General features: G+C 42.1%; 1 protein-coding gene across 3 annotated transcripts in view; it reads right to left on the bottom strand.

Moving 5' to 3' along the window:
- The window catches only part of LOC117259624 (alpha-2-macroglobulin), a 53,319-nt gene that overhangs the window by 16,816 nt on the left and 12,556 nt on the right, over window positions 1-23,947 (bottom strand). The window contains exons 8-25 of one of the 3 annotated variants that reach the window (XM_033631091.2): window positions 22,547-22,667; window positions 22,331-22,445; window positions 22,131-22,240; window positions 21,512-21,667; window positions 21,015-21,251; window positions 20,760-20,823; window positions 20,481-20,626; window positions 20,163-20,312; window positions 17,097-17,330; window positions 16,737-16,827; window positions 16,487-16,655; window positions 11,528-11,753; window positions 11,090-11,216; window positions 7,584-7,705; window positions 6,894-6,945; window positions 5,285-5,368; window positions 5,014-5,190; window positions 2,652-2,733 (exon numbers count right to left, since the gene is read on the bottom strand). In XM_033631091.2, the coding sequence (XP_033486982.2) occupies window positions 2,652-2,733; window positions 5,014-5,190; window positions 5,285-5,368; window positions 6,894-6,945; window positions 7,584-7,705; window positions 11,090-11,216; window positions 11,528-11,753; window positions 16,487-16,655; window positions 16,737-16,827; window positions 17,097-17,330; window positions 20,163-20,312; window positions 20,481-20,626; window positions 20,760-20,823; window positions 21,015-21,251; window positions 21,512-21,667; window positions 22,131-22,240; window positions 22,331-22,445; window positions 22,547-22,667 (2,463 nt within the window). Of the gene's footprint in view, window positions 1-2,651; window positions 2,734-5,013; window positions 5,191-5,284; window positions 5,369-6,893; window positions 6,946-7,583; window positions 7,706-11,089; window positions 11,217-11,527; window positions 11,754-16,294; window positions 16,440-16,486; window positions 16,656-16,736; window positions 16,828-17,096; window positions 17,331-20,162; window positions 20,313-20,480; window positions 20,627-20,759; window positions 20,824-21,014; window positions 21,252-21,511; window positions 21,668-22,130; window positions 22,241-22,330; window positions 22,446-22,546; window positions 22,668-23,947 lie in introns of all 3 variants that reach the window. The other 2 variants (XM_033631092.2, XM_033631093.2) reach the window with 2 other exon arrangements.

The raw sequence follows: 23,947 nt of genomic DNA, 5'->3' as shown, positions 1-23,947 counted from the left end.
CACACTTTTTAGCAAACAGATCCAACCACGTGTGCCTGTGTTGGTAACCCCAAGATGAACCTCGCTTCAGGACAATTACATAACAGCCTCCTGTCTCAGACGAACACAGAGCGCCTGGCCTGAGCTGCATCCACAACTATCATAACAACAATCATATTCCTCTGAGCTGCACACGAGTGTAGCAGAATAAAGACAGCTGGAGCTGACAGGCAGGCAGCGAAAGTAAAATATCCACATCGCTTATATTTGGATCATAATTCAGATGTAATGCTTCTGAAGGAAGTCATTTACAGACATGTTACATTACACTACACATGTTGTGTTGCACTATAATCAGAATGGATGGTATGGACCAACTCCACTGATTCCTATGATATTTTAAGGTGCACAAAAATATGCAATGATTAATTTTTTGGCCCCTTACATCAGCCATCATCTCAAGTTGTGTTTCTGACCACCTGACTTTCCTTTAAGCTCTGTTTTTGGTCTCCACCATCCCGAAAAAAATATCTGGCTCTAGCTCTGGCTGCTTAATGCTACACTATGTTCACCAGCTAGCAGAGGTGTGGACTCAAAAAACACAACTGGACTTGGACTTTAACGTCAGTAACTCTTGACTTCACTTGGGCTTGAGCCTTCTGACTTGAAAATACCTTCTCCCAAGCCCACAGAATAAAAAGTGTGTCATTTAAAAATCCACAAATCTATTCATTTTCTTTTATGTCCTGAATCAACTAACATTAACGCCCGACAAGTTGACACTTTACTCCCCAGATCTACTTTGTCAGCATTTGGTCAAGTTGTAAGAAAGAACCGTGAAGAACCAAGTTTACATTATGAGTGCCATTTGGAAAACAATGATACCAAAGATAACTCTGTTCACAAACAAAAACTTTGTGGCTTTTTTTTTGCTTTGTGCAAAACATGAAGGCTGAAAATTACAGATGGAAACGCAACAACATCCATCTTTGTTTGACAGCTGAAGTTGCCCAAAGAACGGTAATGCCTGGTTTAACAGTCCTTGGTTAATCTCTAGCTAAATGACTCACATGGTTTTGTACAATGGCAAATCACCAAGATGTATAACATACATTTATAGACCTGGATAATTTTGCTTTGATGTAACAGTCATTATACCTGACATGCTAAAAAATTAGGGTTGCCCCCCTGAAAGTCGACCAAACCTTAGTTGACCAGAAAGATCATTAGTCGGCAAGATATAGACTCTATCAGGAGCTGTGTCCACGCTCAGCAATCAGACAGGAGTCAGGTTAATTTCCAGGGCTGGTACCTGCGGTTATTCCACAGGCTAGTTAACAACATGTCGGGCAGGAAATCCAAAGTGTCGGATCATTTTGAGAAGGTGAAGGACGAACCCAAGGTGATATGTAAACTCATCTTCATTGGTCGACTACAGAAACATGCAGGAGACTAGTCCACTGATGGACCGTAATAATGACTATTGGTCAAGTAGGAACATTCTTAGTCGGGGGCAGCCTTACCACTGGCTCATCTTGCCCCACTCTCCCCTACAGTGGATTTATCAAAGCATTTTCCTATGACAGCTGCCTGCTACATGTTTAAATGGGGTTGATGTAGAGTTTGTAAGCCTGAAAACCAAAACAATGGAGGTAAAAGAGGCTAAAAATGTCATATGACATGAAATTTTGAATACAAATCTTAATATTTTCTCTCACTTTGTAGCAAAGTCTTTATATTTTTAGTGATATGAACAATTGCGTCCAATGTCCTGCTGGAATTTTAATGTAATCAAACACTTGAGAGCCCTAGTTTCTCCCGACAACAAACACACACCCACACACACACTCACCAACTGCCAAACTGCCCAGCACCCTTTCAAACAGCAGAGGGTTTGTTAAATCCCCCAAGGCACTGTGCTGTAAGCCCATTAAATGCAAATATTAATATTTTCTGGCAGGTTCCCCATAAAGTAAATTATTAGGACGCTGGCTGGTGCCAAACACCAGAAAGGACTCACTGTGTGTGTGTGTGTGTGTGTGTGTGTACCTCCCACTGTGTCTGCGTGTCATTTTTATTCTCTCATCAAATGAAGTGTGAGATTTGAGCTGAAAATATTCAGATGAACAGCAAAGCTCGAGATAAATGTTTGAAAATGTTCTATAACCACTGATGCAACTTCATTATATCACCAGTTATATAATCATGAACATATTTTATTATTCATATTATTTTGGGACTTTTCAAGTGACAGGTGTGTCGGCAAAGTGAGCAGACAGTGGGTGGAATTTCTGGTTCCTCCTGAGTTTTATAGATCTAACTAAAACTTAAAAGTTCATAGTTTCATATGTAAAATATGATAGAATAACTATTATTATTCTAAAATAACATAAGATTATTTTTAAAAATGCCTCTTCTAATTTTAAAAAGTTTGTTAATGTATGAAATATGCTCCATCATTTCTAAAAATAATTATATATGTTCTTATATTAGCTACAATATTAAATTGGTTTTGTTTATAACTGACTAGCTTTGTTTTTTCCTCTTTAAATTGAGTCAAACTGGCGACCAGTGTCTCTACACATGTTCACAGAAACTGTCATGGCCATTTCACAGCATCATTATCTGCATCCTGAGCATCAACGACACATTACATCACTGAGTTTACTGACCAGGTGTTTCCAGACTCATCGCTCTTCCCGAAGGCACTGTAGGAGCCGTCGTCATGTTTGTAGGTGAGTTCCCTCTGATATCCTGCAGCACACAGACACACATGAACAAAACTGTCACATTTACAAACTTACGCTCCAGACAGACAGACAGACAGACAGACAGTGCGAGGAGGGAAGGGGGGCTCCGTCGGTGAGGGCCTGTTCTTTCACACACCGATGAGACGATGAAATACAATCCCCGAAGGCTGGTTTAAATAATAGATCCAAGAGACTGAAGGCAGATGTCAGAACACTGCGCAGCAATTTATAACACTATGAGACAAGATTTTAAAACTTTGGAGAGTTATTACTGTGATGATCATTTTATCTTTAATGATAGTGAGGTAAAAAAAGAGTGAAAATACGGCTTTCATGTGACACAGTGATTAACCAGAGATGTGCTACTGCATGTATTTAATGGGCCAGGTAACGACCCTGTCTGAACATGGCCAGCCCAACCATTCATTTCTTTTAACTCTAAACTGGTTTAAACCTGACAAGACTACTGACATCACTGACCATACAATGAGATTATTACAATGGATAACTAACAAACACTTGGAGTTATTATACAAACTGGACTAATCAGTTAAACTCCACCTCTGTTACAAGAGAAAGCATTCTCACTGCTCAACACAGGCTGCATCTCTGTGGCTGAAATTAACTTGAATTAGGGCTGGGCAATATGGATAAAAATTCATATCTGAGAGAGGGAGCATAGCTATGCAGAGTGTGAGAGAGGAGAGATGAACACTGTTATGTGTTATGTAACGCAACTTGCCCCTATATCGATACAAACTGTGTTGTCTAAATTTGTATCTTGCTTGAAAATATACTGATACTAGTCCGTACCCATTGAGTGCACAGTTGCCCACATACAGTTTCACATGGTGTGTGTTTGGGATACAGGTCATAGGAAATTGCAGATTAAATAGTCAACTGAACCCATGAAGAAGAGCAGTGTATTCAGACAGAGTTTTTGTGAATTTGATAGTATGATTGCTTTATAGAAAGTACAGTAGTACCATTGCCAATAGTGGGATAGTTAGTGGGCTAAAACTGTACATTAGTAGCTGAGGTAGCACGTTGAAAGGCAGATAGTTAAAGTGTTAATATGTGGGGGCATTGGTAGTTCACATGGGAAAGGTGCAGCTAGCCCTTGTTGCGGCGGTGGGGGTTAGAATCCGGCCTTCATTCATTTTTCTGTTATAGCGCCACCCAGTTGCCAATTAGAGTTAAATTTCTCCACCTTGAGGCGTCCTGTTCTACATATCTACCAAGTTTAGTAAAAATCCATATGGCGGTTAGGCCTAGATAAGAATTGAGCTCTCTAGCGCCCCCATTTTGTTTGATGGGGTCAATAATGGAGGGGTCCCCTCAGATTATGTGTGCTCATATGCCTACAAAGTTGCGTGGTGATGGGTGAAACCCTTGAGATGTTATACACCTTTATGTGATGAGCCACGCCCTCCGCAATATTCATTGCCTTATAGAAGCTCAGTTTTAGTAAGTTTTCCAACTTTTGCCAAGAGGGAACTTTAGATATTGGTCCCTAGATTATGTTCACCCAGTTTCATGCAGATCACTCAAACTTCCTAGGAAGAGATCCATTTCAAGTGTTTTTCAAAAAATTCAAAATGGCGGAAAATCTATATAAGCGGAAGTTATGGGTTCTTGAGGCAAATGTGTTCCTCATGAGGAGAGGCATCTCTGTGCAAAGTTTCATGTCTCTACGACATACGGGGCATGAGATATGCCCATTCAAAGTTTGACATTTCAATCGGTTGCTATAGCGCCCCCCTTTGGCCAATTGATGTAATATTGCTTCATTGGCATCCTCCCATGACCCTCTACCACTGTGCCAAATTTCACATGGATTGACCAAGTCAGTGAGGAGAAAAACGTGGAACAGATACACAGAAAGAGTTTTCGTCATTATTATAGTAAGATATACGTAGTTGTCGTATTGCCCAACCCTAGCTAGAATTATTGCCTGGGTTGAATGCCTCCGCGCACCAGTCAAGTTTCTCCTACAGTTCACATCCATGTCTGTGAGAACACAGATGCTTCACACACATCTTTCTCCCGACAGCACAAATCTATACAATCAGCACAGTTACAAGGTGGACAGCCAAGATTAGTGTCACCAATGTTCTCCCCTTCTGTTCCTGAGATTTGACGATGAGTAACGGCCAGAAAAAGAAAGATCTAACTGAAACTGCCTTGGTAAAAATAATATGGCAACATTACCAACATGGTATTACATTAACAAGACATTTCTTCCCCACACTCTGTCCGTCACAGCTGGAACGCAACGACTCACCGCTCTCCAGGAAGCGTGTCGCTCTGTCCTGAATTTCCTCAGTCAGCTGACCGGTGCTTTTCAGGTAGTTGAGGATGAAGATGTTGGGCGCAAACAGCACCATGTTCTGCTCCCCGCAGCCGTACGGCATGGCCAGGAGCTTGTCCAGGTTCTTCATGGCCCGGCCCATCAGATCACCTGCAGAAGCAATGAAAAGGTTAAAAAACATGCTGAAGTCTTGACAGCTAATGGGGAAACATCTCAGCAAGTGTCTTCATATAGCGTCACTGACCCAGCACAGAGACAGTGGCCCTGGCCGATCCAGCCACAAACATCTCAGGCATCAGCAGAGAGATTTTCTTCTCCACAGGTCCGTCTGACAACACACAGAGAAGGAAAGACAACACATAAATCATACAGGAAAAAGAGAACAGCTTGACATTTTGCAAAAGAAGCATATTCACGTCCTGAAGTTCGTTAAGAAGATCTACACCTCTCTGAAACTACAGAAAACAGCTGCTTAGCTTAGCCCATCATAGAGCTCTGATTCTCTGGCCGAGTTTGACTGGGCTCAACTTGACCCGACAGGTTCTGGCCGGGCCAGGTTGTAATTTCTCATGACTGCCCCCGGGCCTGAATCGGATCAGGTTCACGCCAATTTAGCAGCGTTTTTTTTTTTTTTTTAAATGAAACTGGCAGCTCTCGAGCGTACATGGCAGGAGTTATAATGGACTGAATAAAGAGGAAAACATGGGAGGAGACAGGAAACTAGAGAAAGATAGCGAGGGGCTGCAGGCGACTTGGCTGGCAGTGTTGGCTTCTGCCTCCCCAGCAGTGGGAGAGATGGGCCTAACATACAGCCAAGAGAGGTGGTCATCATCAGCACGCCACATCGCCATGGAACGCTGATGACAGACTACTGTAATGAAGCTCCAGCGAAAGTTCAGTCAGTGAAACAATACTTTTCATGCTCAGGCTGTAAGTTTCTTTCTCACCCTGCCATTCACTCCTTGCACGTATATGCTCACTCACTGTCTCTAGGTGTCATTGTCTGGATCGGTCAATTGAGTCATCAGATGATTCTGGTTCTTTCTTGCTGCTCCCTCCACTTCCCCATCACCACCTAGTCTTTACAGATGCATCAGCCTCATCAGCCTCAGAATCATCAGCCACCACCACCAGTGTCTGGACTCCGTGGGGGGATTTATCCTGCTGCTGCACAGATGTCCCTCGATCACACAAACTCTCCCTCAAGACTTTTGTTGAATCTTAATCAGCACAAATCATCTGTTCTTCTCTACACTCGTATTCTGTATTACATGTTATCTTTATGTCACTTTATATATCTTCTACTGTAGAAATTCAGGTTTTTAATCTGGCTCCGGCCAAAAACTGCTGCCGTGGTTCAGGCTCGGGTCGGACTTGTACAGAAACTGTGCAGGTATCCATGCAGGGTCAGCCCTGATTTTTTTGGGCCCAATCAGAGGTCTATCACATAAAACTATACTTAGCATTTTACATCTTTGTTACAGATTAAACAAACAAAATGAACATGTTCATTAGTGAGCTTCAGAGGTGAGGACACAACCAGGTTAGTCTTTATGCTGAGCTAAGCTAACAGTCTCCTGGCTTTGTTACAGGTACTTATGTGCGATTTTATTTTAACGCTAACAAACAAAGTCAGTGTTCCCAATGTAGCAACCATATCACAGCTGTCGTTGACCTTTTGTTCTGACATGGTGGAAAACAACAACAACCTCACACTGAACGACAGCAAGAGCTTCTGACACATGTCTCCATGACAGATTGCTCTGCTCAAACTGACAGGATCAAGATGGCCGCTGACCCCCGAGACTTTCAGGTACCAGACGCTGATACACATGTTGTCTGTGAACACTCACCTGCAGGACAGAGGAGGGCGTTGTGACTGACCATTTGTGGCGTTCCTTCAGCCTTGTGGGGAGACACAAAGAAATATTTCATTACAAGACAACATAACAAGTCCAACTAACAAGTCTTGTGTGCATATCAAGGCCTGATGTATCTTTCGCTGAGTTCCACACACACACACATCAGTGAGCCAAACTGTTGCACTCTGTGTTCTTTCATCACCATGAACAGCAGTTTATTTTGACTCAATCCCACATACATCGTCCTGCAGCTCCGAATATTCACTAGGGCACCAAATGCAGCTGAAAATAGTCCCCCAACAAATGCGCAGTTAGGGCGTACACATAGACCTTTACCTTTGATCTATAACCACCAAAATCTAATTACTTTATCGCAACGTTCAAGTGAACATTTGTGCCAAACTTTGAGAAATTCCCTCACGCTGTTCTTGAGATATTATGAAAATGGAACAGACGGACAACCTGAAAACATTATGCCTAACTCACAAAGTCATAAAACAACAAGTATATAAAATATGTCCTTATTAAGCACAAATATGTGACTGATTGAACCCTGACATATGACACTACCACCTACGACCTGTCACATTTGTTTGTCTGCAACATGTCTTCAACCTCAGACGCTGTGCTCCTGTCACCTTTGCACTCGGCTGTGTGGTGTTGTGTGTGACAGTCACTGACCTCCACCAGCAGGGTGCGGACCACGGTGTCAATTTGGCCCATGTCGGGGACGGTGGCCACCTCGTTGCCACACAGTATGTCAGTCTTCAGGGCCTCTGCGCTGACCTTCAGATTCACCTGACCTGCGTGCACACATACACAGTCTTAATCCGAGAGCAGGGCTGTATTGATTAGCGCTCGCACTCACTGTCACACTGTCACATTTTGTGTACGGAGGCAAAACAGCTTCCTGTCTGCTTTTCAGTCCAACTCATTATCCTCCCTGTTCCTCCATCCCTCCTCCCTGTGTTTTCCTTCCTCCCCCCTGTTTCCTATCTCTTTCGCCCTCATTAATCCCTATTTGTTGCCTTATTATACCGCTCTATCTCCCACCCCCTCCCTTTCTTCCTTCACAGCCCACAATCCTTCACACAGAGGACAAGTACAGATCACCCCCCGAGGGAGAGGTTTCTGAGTGTTTCGTCAGAGATACTACCTGACTTGTTAGTACAAGTGATTGTCAGCATTCCTCTAAGGGGGAGTTAGAGAAGCGCAATTTGACATTCATCAGAGCCTCGTCTCCATCCGTGCTGATGGAGGCTGATAGAAATCCTCTGCTTTCAGGCCAGGCAGCGTTACAACAACAGCCTCCTGTCTTTGCTTCCAGCGGTGCAGACGCAACAGCTGTCAGTGCCCTTAATACAGATTAATTAGCTTGTTCTGCCTCATCTGTGTCACTGAGAGCGCGAGTTTGGCATTGGACGGAACAAACAACATCAGTATTTAATTATAAAGATGTGAAGACTGCTTTAGATTATTAGCGACACTAATAACAGTCACTTGGAAATGTTCTTTGTAGTAATGAGGAGGCAGAGAGAGCAGAGCTGACGCTGTTTGAGACGAGCTTCAATCCAGTTTTGAAGAATATGAATAAGTATTTCTAAACTGAATCTTATAGGTGAAATGTGCATGGATTTAACATCAAAATTAGACCCTGTGAACTCTTCTACATTAAAAGGACCATGCCAGTGTCTTTACAATACTAATTCCAAGGCACGCCATAGGGTTTAGAAGCTATACTCACATTCACAAATTTAATTTCATGCCTTTAAAGCAGCCACTTACGTCCATTCACTTCCATACAGAATGAAAATCAGTCCATCACAGGGACTACTTTTGATTTTTGTTTGACAAAGTTAAAGTTTCTCAGGAGAGTTAAATATTATCTTCAGTATGAATGCCTTTTTTCTGCATTTGTCTTTTTTAAAAACCATTAAAAAAATATCTGGAAAGGCCTCGAAAAGTAGGAATGTCCCAATCTGATTTCAAAGATCCATATCAGGGCCAATCATGGCATTTTTTTAACTGATCAGGATTGGCTATACTGAGCTGTACCGAGCCTGATCTGATCCTTATTGTACATCAGCTGTCACACAGGTGTTCTTGCTCACGAAGCTTTAATGCACAGCAACGCGATCTCTCCTCCACTAAACCAAGCTCCCATGTGTGAAAGCCTATCAGGAGCTGCACCTTGTCAATCTAAAACAAACCCTATATGACTGGACCATGTGTGACTTTAATTTGAAAGGACAGACACAGGAAGTGTCCACGCTCAGCAGTCAGACAGGAGTCAGGTTAATTTCCAGGGCTGGTACCTGCGGTTATTCCACAGGCTAGTTAATAACATGTCAGGCAGGAAATCCAAAGTGTGGGATCATTTTGAGAAGGTGAAGGACGAACCCAAGGTGATATGTAAACTCATCTTCATTGGTCGACTACAAACATGACGTATCATCTGAAACATGGAAGTAGCTACATGCCCATTAGCCCACAGCATCATTAACAGGCGGCTCGCTCAGTGTGTGACGTGCACTTGGAGATAAAATATAGGCCTATATTAATGAAGGTTCATTAGTACGGTTTTGTATTTCTCTGTAATGTAGCACAGTGTTAACAATGTTACTGATACTATTCTTTCTCACACCTTCAACTCAAACCACCAAAATATATTATTTAATCATTACATTCATATCAGAAACATGCAGGAGACTAGTCCACTGATGGACCGTAATGATGACTATTGGTCGAGTAGGAACATTCTTAGTCGGGGGCAGCCCTAGTCTCCAGTAACACAAATCTTGATTTGTCATAAATGGGCTGAAAGACACAAAAACACCAGTATCCATTAAAAGTTCCTGTTGAAACTGTCATGTAATTAAAATTTATCCTATGTTTTGTATTTTGTTATTTCTTATTTTTTGTTTTACTGTAATGTACTTTGCAAAGGTGTTATATAAATAAAGTCATCTTACTATATAATGATGAAAACTCTGTGTGTCTGTTCCACGTTTTTCTCCTCACTGACTTGGTCAATCCATGTGAAATTTGGCACAGTGGTAGAGGGTCATGGGAGGATGCCAATGAAGCAATATTACATCAATTGGCCAAAGGGGGGCGCTATAGCAACCGATTGAAATATCAAACTTTGAATAGGCATATCTCATGCCCCGTATGTCGTAGAGACATGAAACTTTGCACAGAGATGCCTCTCCTCATGAGGAACACATTTGCCTCAAGAACCCATAACTTCCGCTTCTATAGATTTTCCGCCATTTTGAATTTTTTGAAAAACACTTCAAATGGATCTCTTCCTAGGAAGTTTGAGCGATCTGCATGAAACTGGGTGAACATAATCTAGGGACCAATATCTAAAGTTCCCTCTTGGCAAAAGTTGGAAAACTTACTAAAACTGAGCTTCTATAAGGCAATGAATATTGCGGAGGGCGTGGCTCATCACATAAAGGTGTATAACATCTCAAGGGTTTCACCCATCACCACACAACTTTGTAGGCATATGACCACACATAATCTGAGGGGACCCCTCCATTATTGACCCCATCAAACAAAATGGGGGCGCTAGAGAGCTCATTTCTTATCTAGGCCTAACCGCCATATGGATTTTTACTAAACTTGGTAGATATGTAGAACAGGACGCCTCAAGGTGACTGGAGAAATTTAACTCTAATTGGCAACTGGGTGGCGCTATAACAACAGAAAAATGCTTCAAAATGGCTAAAATGCGACCGATCGCTGTGGCTCCCCCTGTGGACCAATGTTGTTGGGTTTTTTTCTAATTTTTGGTATGACTAAGTCATGGTATGGTATGCTGTACATAATCACGGAAACTGTCAGTGTGTCATTCTGTCAGTCAGTCATTCTGTCTGTCCCACGTTTTTCTACTCACTGACGTGGTCAATCTATGTGAAACTGCACATAGGCACTGAGGATTGGCATAGGTAGAAGGTGACAAAGCTACCAATGGGTATGGACTAGTCATTATTATTTAAGTGCACTTGTCCTGTCAAAAACTTAAGATCCTTCAACAGACCACCAAAGGAACATACAATAAATGTGTATCACATGTAAATGTGAATGCCACTGACTGCCTTATATGATCTGCAATAAAATATCAAAAGAAAAGAATAATTTGTGTCTGACTCGAGTTGGCATGATTTCTGTAGTAATACCTAGGGCGGTTGGAGTCACAATCCATGAGAAGGTCCTGCTCTCTTCCCCGCACAAACACACGCTGTACTGGCAGCCTTCACAGTTTCTGAAGGTAAACTGGTCTGAATCAGCCAGTGTGACTCTCACCTGCAGACAGACACAGAGTCAAACACATTCAGTCTCTAAAATACATTAAATACATGAAACATCCATCCATTTTCCATAACCGCTTGTCCTGCTGGGGGTCACAGGGGCTGGAGACTATCACAGGGCTGACACATAGAGACAGACAACCATTCACACTCACATTCACACCTACGGACAGTTTAGAGTCACCAATTAACCTGCATGTCTTTGGACTGTGGGAGGAAGCTGGAGCACCTGGAGGAAACTCTGCCCAGAAGCTAACCACTGGACCACCGTAAATAAATTCCACGTGTAAGACTTTAAATATTTACCATGATGCATTTGGAGAGATAGTTGAAGACAGTGGCTTTGAGTGTGAACACCTCCCCTCGGATGACGGAGTAGGGCAGCGTGAGACTGACGAAGAAGGGCTGGAAGGCCGTCAGTCCAATGTTGGGCGACACGCCGAAGCCCGCAGAGGAGACACAGAAAGCTCCAGCTGCCCACTTAGTGATGGTGTCAGGGACCGTCTTCTCCACGTTCACTGACCCACTGTCTCTGTACGAACACACGAGGGAGAGGCAAATGAGAAAGTTTAAGTAGCATAGAGTTTCCCTTAAAGATGAATGAGTGAAGTATGAAAATATGAATGTACTCAGGAAATGTCATGACAACATGCATTAGTACATGATGAGATATTTTGTGTTTGACTTTAGGAAGGGAGGGCTCAAGAGGAAAGCTCCATCCTCTGGGGACTCTGAGTGCTCAGGAAATGTCACTGTAATGGGCTGATTACTCTTTAACATATACTGGTGGATGTGGCTGATTCTGCAATTAGATAAACTGCTAACAGGGATTAAAACTGTCCTCAGTGGTAAAAAGGAACTTTAGTCTTGCGCCTCCTGGGAACACAACTTCTAACAACATATACAGTCCACAGCCACACTAGCAGCTCCATGGTAAATGCTAACATTAGCATGCTAACATGCTCACTATGTTAACACTATTTTGCTCTAATGTTCACCATGTTCACAAGCACAGGTTAATGTAGTCACATGCTGGATCATCACAGTTATTACAAATCATGCTGACATACAGTAGCTGTCGAGACACTCAGTCAGAACTACAAATGTTTACAAAAGTCCTCTGGGAGCTGTTTGTACAAATCTAAAGGTCCAGTTTGCAGGATTTAGGGAGATACATTGGCAGAAATGGAATATAATATAATAAGTATGTTTGCTTTAGTGTATAATCACCTGGAAATAAGAATCACTGTGCTTTTGTTACTTTAGAATGAGTCATTTATATCTACATAAGGAGCAGGTCTTCATTTATGGAGACCGCCATGTTGCACTGCCATGTTTCTACAGTAGCCCAGAAAGGACGAAGCAAATACTGGCTCCACATAGGGCCATTTGCCTTTCCCGTCGGCCACCATAGCAAGAAGCCCAACTACAATGAGCAGTGACCGGAGTTCCACTGATTTGTAACATGAACCTGGTTTATTCAGTGTTTCTGATGGTTTAAATCACCTGGTCTGATTGTTTTGGAGAAGAAGAGACCTCTGTGGATAATTCAGCTCCTGATAAAAAAACCTCCTGAACAATGAACACTGAAGGAATTCTAACCAGGAGAAATTTTAGCTGGTTGCAATCTGTAATTCACTGCTAGATGCCACCAAATTCCCCTAAACTTTACACACTTCACCTTTAACATTTGCCAATTAGCAGTAAACACAAAGTACAGCTCAGGTTGATGAGAATGTCATTAGTTTTGCATGTGTTTGTTATTAACAAAAAATGCGAGTATTTTTTGAGTAAAAGCTTAAAATGTCAACCTCCCAGTGGTGCTAGAAGAAAAGATGAAGGGAATTATATATATATATATATATATATATATATATATATATATATATATATATATATATATATATATATGTGTGTATATATATATATATATATATATATATATATATTTTAGGGCTGCAATGATTAGTCGACTAAACGATGACTAATCGACTATTAAAATAATCTGTGACTATTTTAGTAGTCAACTAATTGATTTGAGTCATTTTCATAGAAAGTACGATAAAAGTACCCCAAATCACTCTTATTGCAGCTTCTTACACTCAAATATTGGCAGCTTAACACACTCTCCCACGACAGTGAACTAAAACGTGAGTGGCATGAGTACGAAACAAGACATTAGATTAGAAATGATTAGTCGACTAACTGAAGAAATAATTGAAAGATTAGTCGACAATGAAAATAATCGTTACTTGCAGCCCTAATATATATATATATACAGTACAGGCCAAAAGTTTGGACACACCTTCTCATTCAATGCGTTTTCTTTATTTTCATGACTATTTACATTGTAGATTCTCACTGAAGGCATCAAAACTATGAATGAACACATGTGGAGTTAAGTACTTAACAAAAAAAGGTGAAATAACTGAAAACATGTTTTATATTCTAGTTTCTTCAAAATAGCCACCCTTTGCTCTGATTACTGCTTTGCACACTCTTGGCATTCTCTCCATGAGCTTCAAGAGGTAGTCACCTGAAATGGTTTTCCAACAGTCTTGAAGGAGTTCCCAGAGGTGTTTAGCACTTGTTGGCCCCTTTGCCTTCACTCTGCGGTCCAGCTCACCCCAAACCATCTCGATTGGGTTCAGGTCCGGTGACTGTGGAGGCCAGGTCATCTGCCGCAGCACTCCATCACTCTCCTTCTTGGTCAAATAGCCCTTACACAGCCTGGAGGTGTGTTTGGGGTCATTGTCCTGTTGAAAAGTAAATGATGGTCCAACTAAACGCAAACTGGATGGGATGGCATGTCGCTGCAGGATGCTGTGGTAGCCATGCTGGTTCAGTGTGCCTTCAATTTTGAATAAATCCCCAACAGTGTCACCAGCAAAACACCCCCACACCATCACACCTCCTCCTCCATGCTTCACAGTGGGAACCAGGCATGTGGAATCCATCCGTTCACCTTTTCTGCGTCTCACAAAGACACGGCGGTTGGAACCAAAGATCTCAAATTTGGACTCATCAGACCAAAGCACAGATTTCCACTGGTCTAATGTCCATTCCTTGTGTTTCTTGGCCCAAACAAATCTCTTCTGCTTGTTGCCTCTCCTTAGCAGTGGTTTCCTAGCAGCTATTTGACCATGAAGGCCTGATTGGCGCAGTCTCCTCTTAACAGTTGTTCTAGAGATGGGTCTGCTGCTAGAACTCTGTGTGGCATTCATCTGGTCTCTGATCTGAGCTGCTGTTAACTTGCCATTTCTGAGGCTGGTGACTCGGATGAACTTATCCTCAGAAGCAGAGGTGACTCTTGGTCTTCCTTTCCTGGGTCGGTCCTCATGTGTGCCAGTTTCGTTGTAGCGCTTGATGGTTTTTGCGACTCCACTTGGGGACACATTTAAAGTTTTTGCAATTTTCCGGACTGACTGACCTTCATTTCTTAAAGTAATGATGGCCACTCGTTTTTCTTTAGTTAGCTGATTGGTTCTTGCCATCATATGAATTTTAACAGTTGTCCAATAGGGCTGTCGGCTGTGTATTAACCTGACTTCTGCACAACACAACTGATGGTCCCAACCCCATTGATAAAGCAAGAAATTCCACTAATTAACCCTGATAAGGCACACCTGTGAAGTGGAAACCATTTCAGGTGACTACCTCTTGAAGCTCGTCGAAAGAATGCCAAGAGTGTGCAAAGCAGTAATCAGAGCAAAGGGTGGCTATTTTGAAGAAACTAGAATATAAAACATGTTTTCAGTTATTTCACCTTTTTTTGTTAAGTACATAACTCCACATGCGTTCATTCATAGTTTTGATGCCTTCAGTGAGAATCTACAATGTAAATAGTCATGAAAATAAAGAAAACGCATTGAATGAGAAGGTGTGTCCAAACTTTTGGCCTGTACTGTGTGTATATATATATATATATATATATATATATATATATATATATATATATATATATATATATATATATATATATATATACATATACACACACACATACACACACATTTTTATACATAAATATATATATGTATTTACACATATATATACACACACACATGCATATATATCTAAACATTTATATACATACATACACACAAACAGTTATACACATTCGCATTTAAATAAAATAAATAATAAATAAAAACAAAAAGAAAAAGAAAATTAAATAAAAAAAGTTATGTGAAAAAAGATCCTATGAAAGGGGCGTCGGTAGCGTAGTGCCGGCACCCCATATACAGAGGCGATGCCTCGCTGCAGCGGTCGCAGGTTCAACTCCAGCTCACAACCATTTGCTGCATGTCAACCCCCACTCTCTCTCACTCCCCCATTTCACTCTCTCCTGTCAATAAAGGCAAAAGCCAGAAAAAAATAATCTTTAAAAAAAAAAAAAAAAAAAAAAAATCATCTGAAAAAAATAAAATGATACATTAAAAAAACATGTGGTAAAAAATTAAAAACAAAATGTTAAATAAGGGGTGTCGGTGGCTTAGTGGTAGAGCAGGCGCCCCATGTACAAGGCTGTTGCCGCAGCGGCCCGGGTTCGACTCCAGCCTGTGGCCCTTTGCTGCATGTCATTCCCTTTCTCTCTCCCTTCACCCTGAGCTTTCCGATCAATTAAAGGCAAAAATGGCCAAAAAATATCTTTAAAAAGAAGAACTATCAGTTCGTCCCCAGACTTGCATAAATCTAAGGCTCAAGCAGCATTTATTAAATACAGGAATCATTTCAGCTTCACCTAAATAATCTGTGGTACTGGCAAGTTGTACCTAATAAAGTGGCTGATGCACAGATTTGGGCCTTGGACTGTTTTCCTTTTGATTATTTGGACAAAAAACGTCTAAACTAGATGGTAATCAATAAACTGAAAGAAAAACAAAACAAAAATCAACCGTTGTTTTGTCGTAGTTTTAAAATAAAAAGTGAGTGACATGAAGAAACTCAACATTCTTGCCAAAATATATTTTCAAACATCTATTCAAAATGTACAATTGCCTGAAAATACATCAACAACAACAAAAAAAGTACAATATTTCACCCCTTTTTAATATGATATGTTATCATTACCCCACGGGAACTAGGTCCCAGATCCACGTCTCGGGGAAGAACGTCCTGACGGTCTCTTTCTTCTCCTCCTCTTTTCTCAGCACACCATGTCCTGAACTCTGCGGCATCATGTTGAAGGCCATGGGAACCGGAGAGTCCACGAGATCTAGAAACACACGGATATAAAAAGTCCGATGACACACCTAAACTTACCCAACGGAAACCAGCTCCCAGATCCAGGTCTCAGGAAAGTATGTTCTGATAGTTTCCTTGGTCTTTCCAGCCTCTGCCTCTTCATCCTCACTCCCCACTTCAATTGGGGCACTTTCAAGTATTAGGTCTTCAGCATTTCCAAACATTCCACGTTGGCCAACTGGTACTTCTCAAGAGTAAACAGTATGTTACAGTTACATTCTGGGGTCATATGAAATGGAAACTACCTGTGGCAAACACTAAAACATACCAGCATCATAGAAAAATAACTCATAGTTCCTTTCAAGGCAGTTGTGAGGTTTTTTCACATCGGAGTTGGTCACAATTTTGATTCCAATTTCCTAGAAGTAGAGAGAGAGAGAGATGATGAAAACCAAATAGGAGATTGTGAAGTGATGTACTGTATATGATTTGGTCACCCCCGATGAACACACAGGATAAAACAGAGGACAACTACAGGTCTCAGGTTCTAAATGACAACAAAATTTTCATTCTTATGATATAAACACAGGTGTGCCTTGAGATTTCGCCCTTTGTGCCCTTGGCCATACAAAGCTTGGAAACCACTGGCCTAGTCTGTGACAGTCAAGAAAAATGATCAAATTTCTACTTTAAAGATGCTGTAGACATCATTCTTCCCACTGGGCGGTCCAAAGTAGATCGAGCGCTTCGATCGACCAGCTGCATCCACATCTTCTAGTTCTTGTACAGGCTCAGGCTCTGGTTCAGGCTCTGGTTCAGGCTCTGGCTCTGGCATCGGCACAGGGAAGCAGGGATATGGCTCAAAGTCCTCAACATCAAAGTTGTATCCCACCAACCTCTGGACAGGCAGCTGGCTGTACACCTGCACAAAACACACACATGAACACCAGCCTGAGTGAGTCATCAGGACAGGCAGCAGGTACAGGACAGTCCACCGGTCCACTTAAAGCAGGGACGTCCAAAGTCCAGCCCAGGGGCCACGGACTGATTTTAAATGGCCACAGCTTTTCCTTCAAAGTATACTGTACGTGGTCTGCAACACAATATTGGTTCATATAGCAAGATCACTTTGCTTTTTTTCTTGTTCAGCCTCTGCCAACCTGTTGTGAAACCTGCCGTACTTTGACACAACCTAATATCCTGAAAGTATGCCTTCACTAAGTTAACAACTACCTGTGGCACTTTGAAGTAGTCAAACGCACTCCAAATGAGGCTGTGCGGTACTGAACCAAACGCATTTGCAAGATCTAAAAATATTACATGTAGGTCCCTTTTGTTAATCTTCGCTGCCTGAATCTGGTGCCAGATCATGCTAGTATGCTCTAAACACCCTGAAAAACCTGGTATTCCTGCCTTCTGCACCATGGTAAATCTTAGGCTATTCCTTTCTAAGCAGCTAGCTAATCTCTGCGCAACCACACTAAAGAAAATCTTCCCCTCTACATTCAAGAGAGAAATCATCCGGAACTGGCTAAGGTCCACAGACTCCTTCTCCTTAGGAAAGACGACACCCCCTGCCCTACGCCATGCTCTTGGTATAATTTGTTTCTCCCAAACTATTCTTAGCTGTTTCCACAAAGATTTAAGGATATCAGGCGCACTTTTAGAAACCCGGTAGGGGACTCCAAGAAGCCTTTGCACGCCTGATCACCTCCTGAACTTCCTTCCACCATCTCATGCTCTATCCCTCCTAATGGAGGGATATCGGGTGGGAAACCCTTACCCATAGTAAGTGGGAGACCATGCTGCAAGGTGAGTGTGTTTGCTGATCCTGTAAGTTTATTTATCCCCTTTAACTTTAGTTGATATTGTAGTTATGCTATGTAGCGTGTGAAATAGAGTATGGTGAATGTGCTAGGAAAGGTAGTATCAGCACTGTCTCTACCTGGAGCTCGCATGTACGGAGCCTGGGTTTGGTTGAAGGTGGCAGTGCTGTTTGGGCTGAGAAAGCCATGTGTAAGTAAGGTAAAGGAGGTTATTGGGTTGGTGCGGGGAGGGGAGCAGTGAGACCTGGCATTAGGGGAGTGTCTCTGGGACGCCAGAGATCACTGTCTAGCCTCCTGGAGGTGTCGTGGGACCAACTAGACGAAACACTGGTGAAAGGAGGTTCCCACCTGATGACTCCAAAGATCATAGGGATTAGGAGGTTATTCACTGAGTGCTGATCTTTTCTCTAGAGCACAAACTTCTTGTGTTTATTTGAATACAGCAGACACTTCCTGCTCGGTAGAGGCAGCTGGCCGCAAGGTATTCTTTACATCATCTAACTAGCCCCCATTCAAAAAAGTTTGGACGTCACACCCCTGACTTAAACGATACTTCACCCTCCAAATGTAATCCATTTGTAGATCAATTACTCAACCCTGAAGAGGACCTTGTTTTTCTTGCATGCCCTCACGGTGAACAAAGAATCCAAAAACTCAGAAAATTCTTCTCTCACACGATTTGTGCAGTATAATCAAGTCTAATTTATCCAGTCGTATGCTTAGTGTTTCCCAAACAAACAGCCCTCTCTGAGCTCAAAGCCACGCTGCACTGACACAAACAGTACTGCTGCTGCTTCAAACGAGGGAGTTCAAGTATCTCGGGGTCTTGTTCACGAGCGAGGGTAGAATGGAGCGTGAGATGGATCGGTGGTTTGGTGCGGCTTCTGCAGTGATGCAGTCGTTACTGGTCTATCTCCGTCCCACCCCTCACCTATGGTCATGAGCTCTGGGTAGTGACTGAAAGAATGAGGTCGGGGATACAAGTGGCTGAAATGAGTTTCCTCTGTGGGGTGTCTGGGCTCAGCCTTAGAGATAGGGTGAGGAGCTCAGACATCCAGAGGGAGCTCAGAGTAGAGCCGCTGCTCCTTTGTGTCGAAAGGGGTCAGTTGAGGTGGTTCAACATCTGATCAGGATCCTCCTGGGCGCCTCCTGTTGGAAGTGTTCCAGGCACGTCCCACTGGTAGGAGGCCCCGGGGCAGACCCAGAACACACTGCAGGGATTATATATCTCATCTGGCCTGGGAACACCTCAGGGTCTGGGGCTGGAAAGCGTTGCTGGGGAGAGGGACCTCAGGGGTGCTTTGCTCAGCCTGCTGCCCAGATAAGTGGATGAAAATGGATGGATGGATGAACAGGGGAGCAACTGGTTTACAGCTGCTTCAATCAGTTAGCTTTTAGCATGTGACTTCGGTGCTGTTAAGGGTTAGCTCGGATTCACCAAAGTCACACAATAACACAAAGTGATTGACACAGCGCTAACCCAGCAGCTCCCCTGCTCAGTGAAGTAAAATCACTGCCAGTGGACCCTGGCTTTGAAGAGAGCACAAATAAGTTTCACTTTCGGTTTAGTTCCCTGTTGTTAGGAGCCGTCTGTTTGGGAAGTACCAAGCATACAACTAAATAAAAGACATTTAACTATACAGCACAAGTTGATTGACGGACATTTCTCAGTTTTTTGGATTCTTCATTCACCATGGAGGTATTAATAATATAAGGCTGTCATAATATTTGATTATCATGACTTGAACTAGTCCAAATGCTGATTAAGGGGCTTTTGCACTCTGCAAAGGCAAGACTCAGGTCTGACTACCAGTCCACACTCCACACTGACTAAATTACTCAAGTATGGTTTTTACAATAGAAACATCACGTTCAGGTGTTGGTAAAGGTACATATGTGGTCAACCAGTGCTCAAGATTGTGTCGTACATAGTCGACAGTGAGTTCCTGCTCTTGCTGCAGCAGGAGGACGCTCTGGTCGATGGCTCTGACGGAGCACATGGAGCCTGGGTGAGCCTGGAGATTGAGCGTGGTCTTCTCTGCAGGAAGCTCCTGCAGCGAGGAGAACTTCAGAGACACCTACACAGAAGACACCGCGGTGGAGAGTCATTAGTTTGAGAGCTGACAGGAGGACGTCAGGTCACAAGAACAGACTCAAAATAATCAGAAATGTGTACTTTATTGTAAATAAAAAGACTTGGACTCATTTATCGTAGCTTTAGGTCATAAAGGTCATTCAGGCGGTACCTTGTTATTGAGGCAGAGCTGAATGGGGAAGTCCTGGCTATCAGCCACAGCCTCTCCACTGGGCATCACAGTGTAAACCACCACCTGGGCAAATGGTGCCAGGTTTGTAACCTGACTGAGCGGTATGGACAACTCTCCTTTATTGACTGAGGCAGGAAAAACAGAGACAAGGACATGTGACATATGATTGTATGAAAGTATCTGACAATAAGGGAAATACAGATCATCACCAGATTTATCCTTTAAGATGGCTGCCTTAGTTTAAGTAACAGTCTGTACCTGTTCCTGCTTTAACAGCTGCTGGGACGCGACCGTGCTGCACAATTCCACCTCTGGACATCACCTACAATCAAACATATCACACAGGCAGATACATTTAATATGTGTTTGTGTGTGTGTACAATTAGCCCCACTTTGTTTCTGCAAAAAGCCTTTTGGAGTCTGAGTGGTTTAATTACTGTTCAGCTTAAAGTTAACAAATGTAGGCGAGGTGTGTCACTGACAATAGCTCATAACCCATCACGTGAGTCTTACCAGGTAAAAGAAGTCGAGGACTTCCTGTCCCTTCTTTAGCTCCTCCCCCTGGATGATGTACTGAGCACGTACAGTCGCATCTTTGTCACAGGAGATCTTCCCGCTCACCTGCATGAGCTTCAGAAAACTATTGCTCTTAGAGTAAAATGCTGAGACGTGGTGGTAGGCCGACCTGTACTCTGGTCTGCGCAGATTGGCCACATATGGCTCAGTGTCCTCCGTCTTTCTAGACCTCGCCTGTTGACACAACAACCACAGGTCAAAGGTCACATTTTAACTCAGCTTTCCAACAACAAACCAATTCTCGAAAACAGATTCCTTTCATGATAATTTAGGTCCGTGTTCTTCACCTCAAACATGATCGATATGATGCAAAGTTTCTTTAATTACATATGGATTGTATAATTGATAAATACCGAGCTGGTTATTAATATGAAGCCCTTGAACTGAATTAATTGTGCTAGAATAAAAAATGTCTCTGAGAAGCAGTCACCAACCTTCAGAGTTAAGGTGCCCTTCCAGTCGCCAGTGTCCAAAGAAAATGAAGCCATGCCTCTCATGTCTGTCGTGAGCGTTTCGTTTTGAGAATCGCCAACAAACAGATACACCTCCTCATTGGCAACAGCTTTGTTGTCTGCACCGACCATTTTGACCTGCAAACAAGTCAGAAAGCAACGGTGGAGTTATTTTCAGCCTTTCAGACAAGTTGTCCCAAGTTGCCGGGACAAAGCAGTCAGATTTCACCACAGCTCTGATAGCTCTTCCTCCGACTGGCTTTCCCTGTTACAATCATGACTGAGGCTCATGTGTTTCCTAGAACCATCAACCATACCAAACTGATGGATAAAAGTCTCAGCAACAAAATTGAAATAATTCAAACTTATAGATTGCAAAATTTTCCTGGAAACTCTGAATGTTAACAAAGTTTTAAATAGAAGCAGTATTTCAAAAATAGTCTAGGAATCATGGCTGCTGAATTTATTCTGTGAGGACTGTAAACGTCTTTACAATATTCATTAGGGTATTTCCGTCTGAACCAAAGTGGTGGACTCATTGCCATCCCTGCAGAGTCTTGCCACACTATAGCTCTCAGTGGTCAATAATGAGACTGATTACCTTTCCCTCCAATGGGATGCCAGGCTTGTACGCTGCAGGTACGTCCTCGAAGGTGACAGTTCTGATGTGACTGCTGAAGCTGGTCCGCCCATTGCCATTGAGAATGACCCCTAGATGGTAGTAAACATACAGATCAGAGCTCATCAGGAACTAATAATGATTCAATGACAGTATCCAGCCTGTGTACTGAGTCCACATACCTGTGCCGTACTCCTCCATTTCCGCATCCACCTCAAAGCTGTCATCGTACATGTTCTTGTTGAGGGAAAACTCTGTCATGTTCACAATTTGTGTTGCACAACCACCTTTATCTGTCTGCGAGATAGTAAGAGTCAATATCAAACAAAAAAAGTAGACACAGTGAAGTAAACTGCAGTTACAGCAAGTCACATTTTTTAATTATCTGGGATACTCACTGTCAGGTCGTACGTCTTGCAGAGGTCACTTTCTTGGGCACTTGAATACCAGTAAAACCTGACGGCATTTCGACAAATCGTTGCCTTCACTGAACCAATAACAGGTTTACCATATGTGTATCTGCAGGAAAAGGCAGAAGGATGAAAATGATCCTGATTTTAGATTTTAGCATTTCAGGTTGATATCATCCCCCAGACAGCAGGTATAGTATCGCCTGAGAAAGCAACAAACAGCACAATATCCATCAGATGTGAATGATGCTCACTGGCTAATCCTTAAAGTCAAACTGAAAAAAACCCTTCCATTGTTACTTTGTGCGTTACTTCGTACATTAGTCTGTTACTTTGTACGTTACTTCGTACATTAGTTTGTTACTTTGTACGTTAGTCCAATTGTTACTTTGTACGTTACTTCGTACATTAGCCTGTTACTTTGTACGTTACTTCGTACATTAGTCCATTTGTTACTTTGTACGTTACTTCGTACATTAGTCTGTTACTTTGTACGTTACTTCGTACGTTAGTCCATTTGTTACTTTGTACGTTACTTCGTACATTAGTCTGTTACTTTGTACGTTACTTCGTACATTAGTCCATTTGTTACTTTGTACTTTACTTCATACATTAGTCTGTTACTTTGTACGTTACTTCGTACATTAGCCTGTTACTTTGTACGTTATTTCGTACGTTAGTCCATTTGTTACTTTGTACATTACTTCGTACATTAGTCTGTTACTTTGTACGTTACTTCGTACGTTAGTCCATTTGTTACTTTGTACGTTACTTCGTACATTAGTCTATTTGTGACATTGTACAATGATCCGTCTGTTACTTTGTACATTGCTTTGTACATTAGTCTGTCTGTTACTTTGTACGTTACTCCTTACATTAGTCTGTTTGTTACTTCATACATTACTTCGTACATTAGTCCATTTGTTAATTTGTAGGTTATTTTGTACATTAGTCTGTCTGTTACTTTGTATGTTTCTCCTTACATTAGTCCGTTTGTTACATCATACAATGGTCTGTCCGTTACTTTTACGTTGCTTTGTACATTAGTCTGTTTGTTACTTCGTACATTACTTCGTATACTAGTCCGTTTGTTACGTTGTACGTTACTCCGTATATTAGTCCATTTATTACTTTGTACATTACTTCGTACATTAGTCCATTTGTCACTTTGTACTTTACTTCGTACGTTAGTCCATTTGTTACTTTGTACGTTACTTTGTACATTATTCTGTTACTTTGTACGTTACTTCGTACATTAGTCTATTTGTTACATCTTACAATGATCTGTCTGTTACTTTGTACATTGCTTTGTACATTAGTCTGTCTGTTACTTTGTACGTTACTTCATACATTAGTCCATTTGTTAATTTGTATGATATTTTGTACATT

This window comes from Epinephelus lanceolatus, chromosome 4, assembly GCF_041903045.1.
Source record: "Epinephelus lanceolatus isolate andai-2023 chromosome 4, ASM4190304v1, whole genome shotgun sequence".
In the NCBI taxonomy this organism is placed as follows: Eukaryota; Metazoa; Chordata; class Actinopteri; order Perciformes; family Serranidae; genus Epinephelus; species Epinephelus lanceolatus.
The sequence above is the reverse complement of the archived record's forward strand: the minus strand, read 5'-3'. Positions and strand labels throughout refer to the sequence as shown.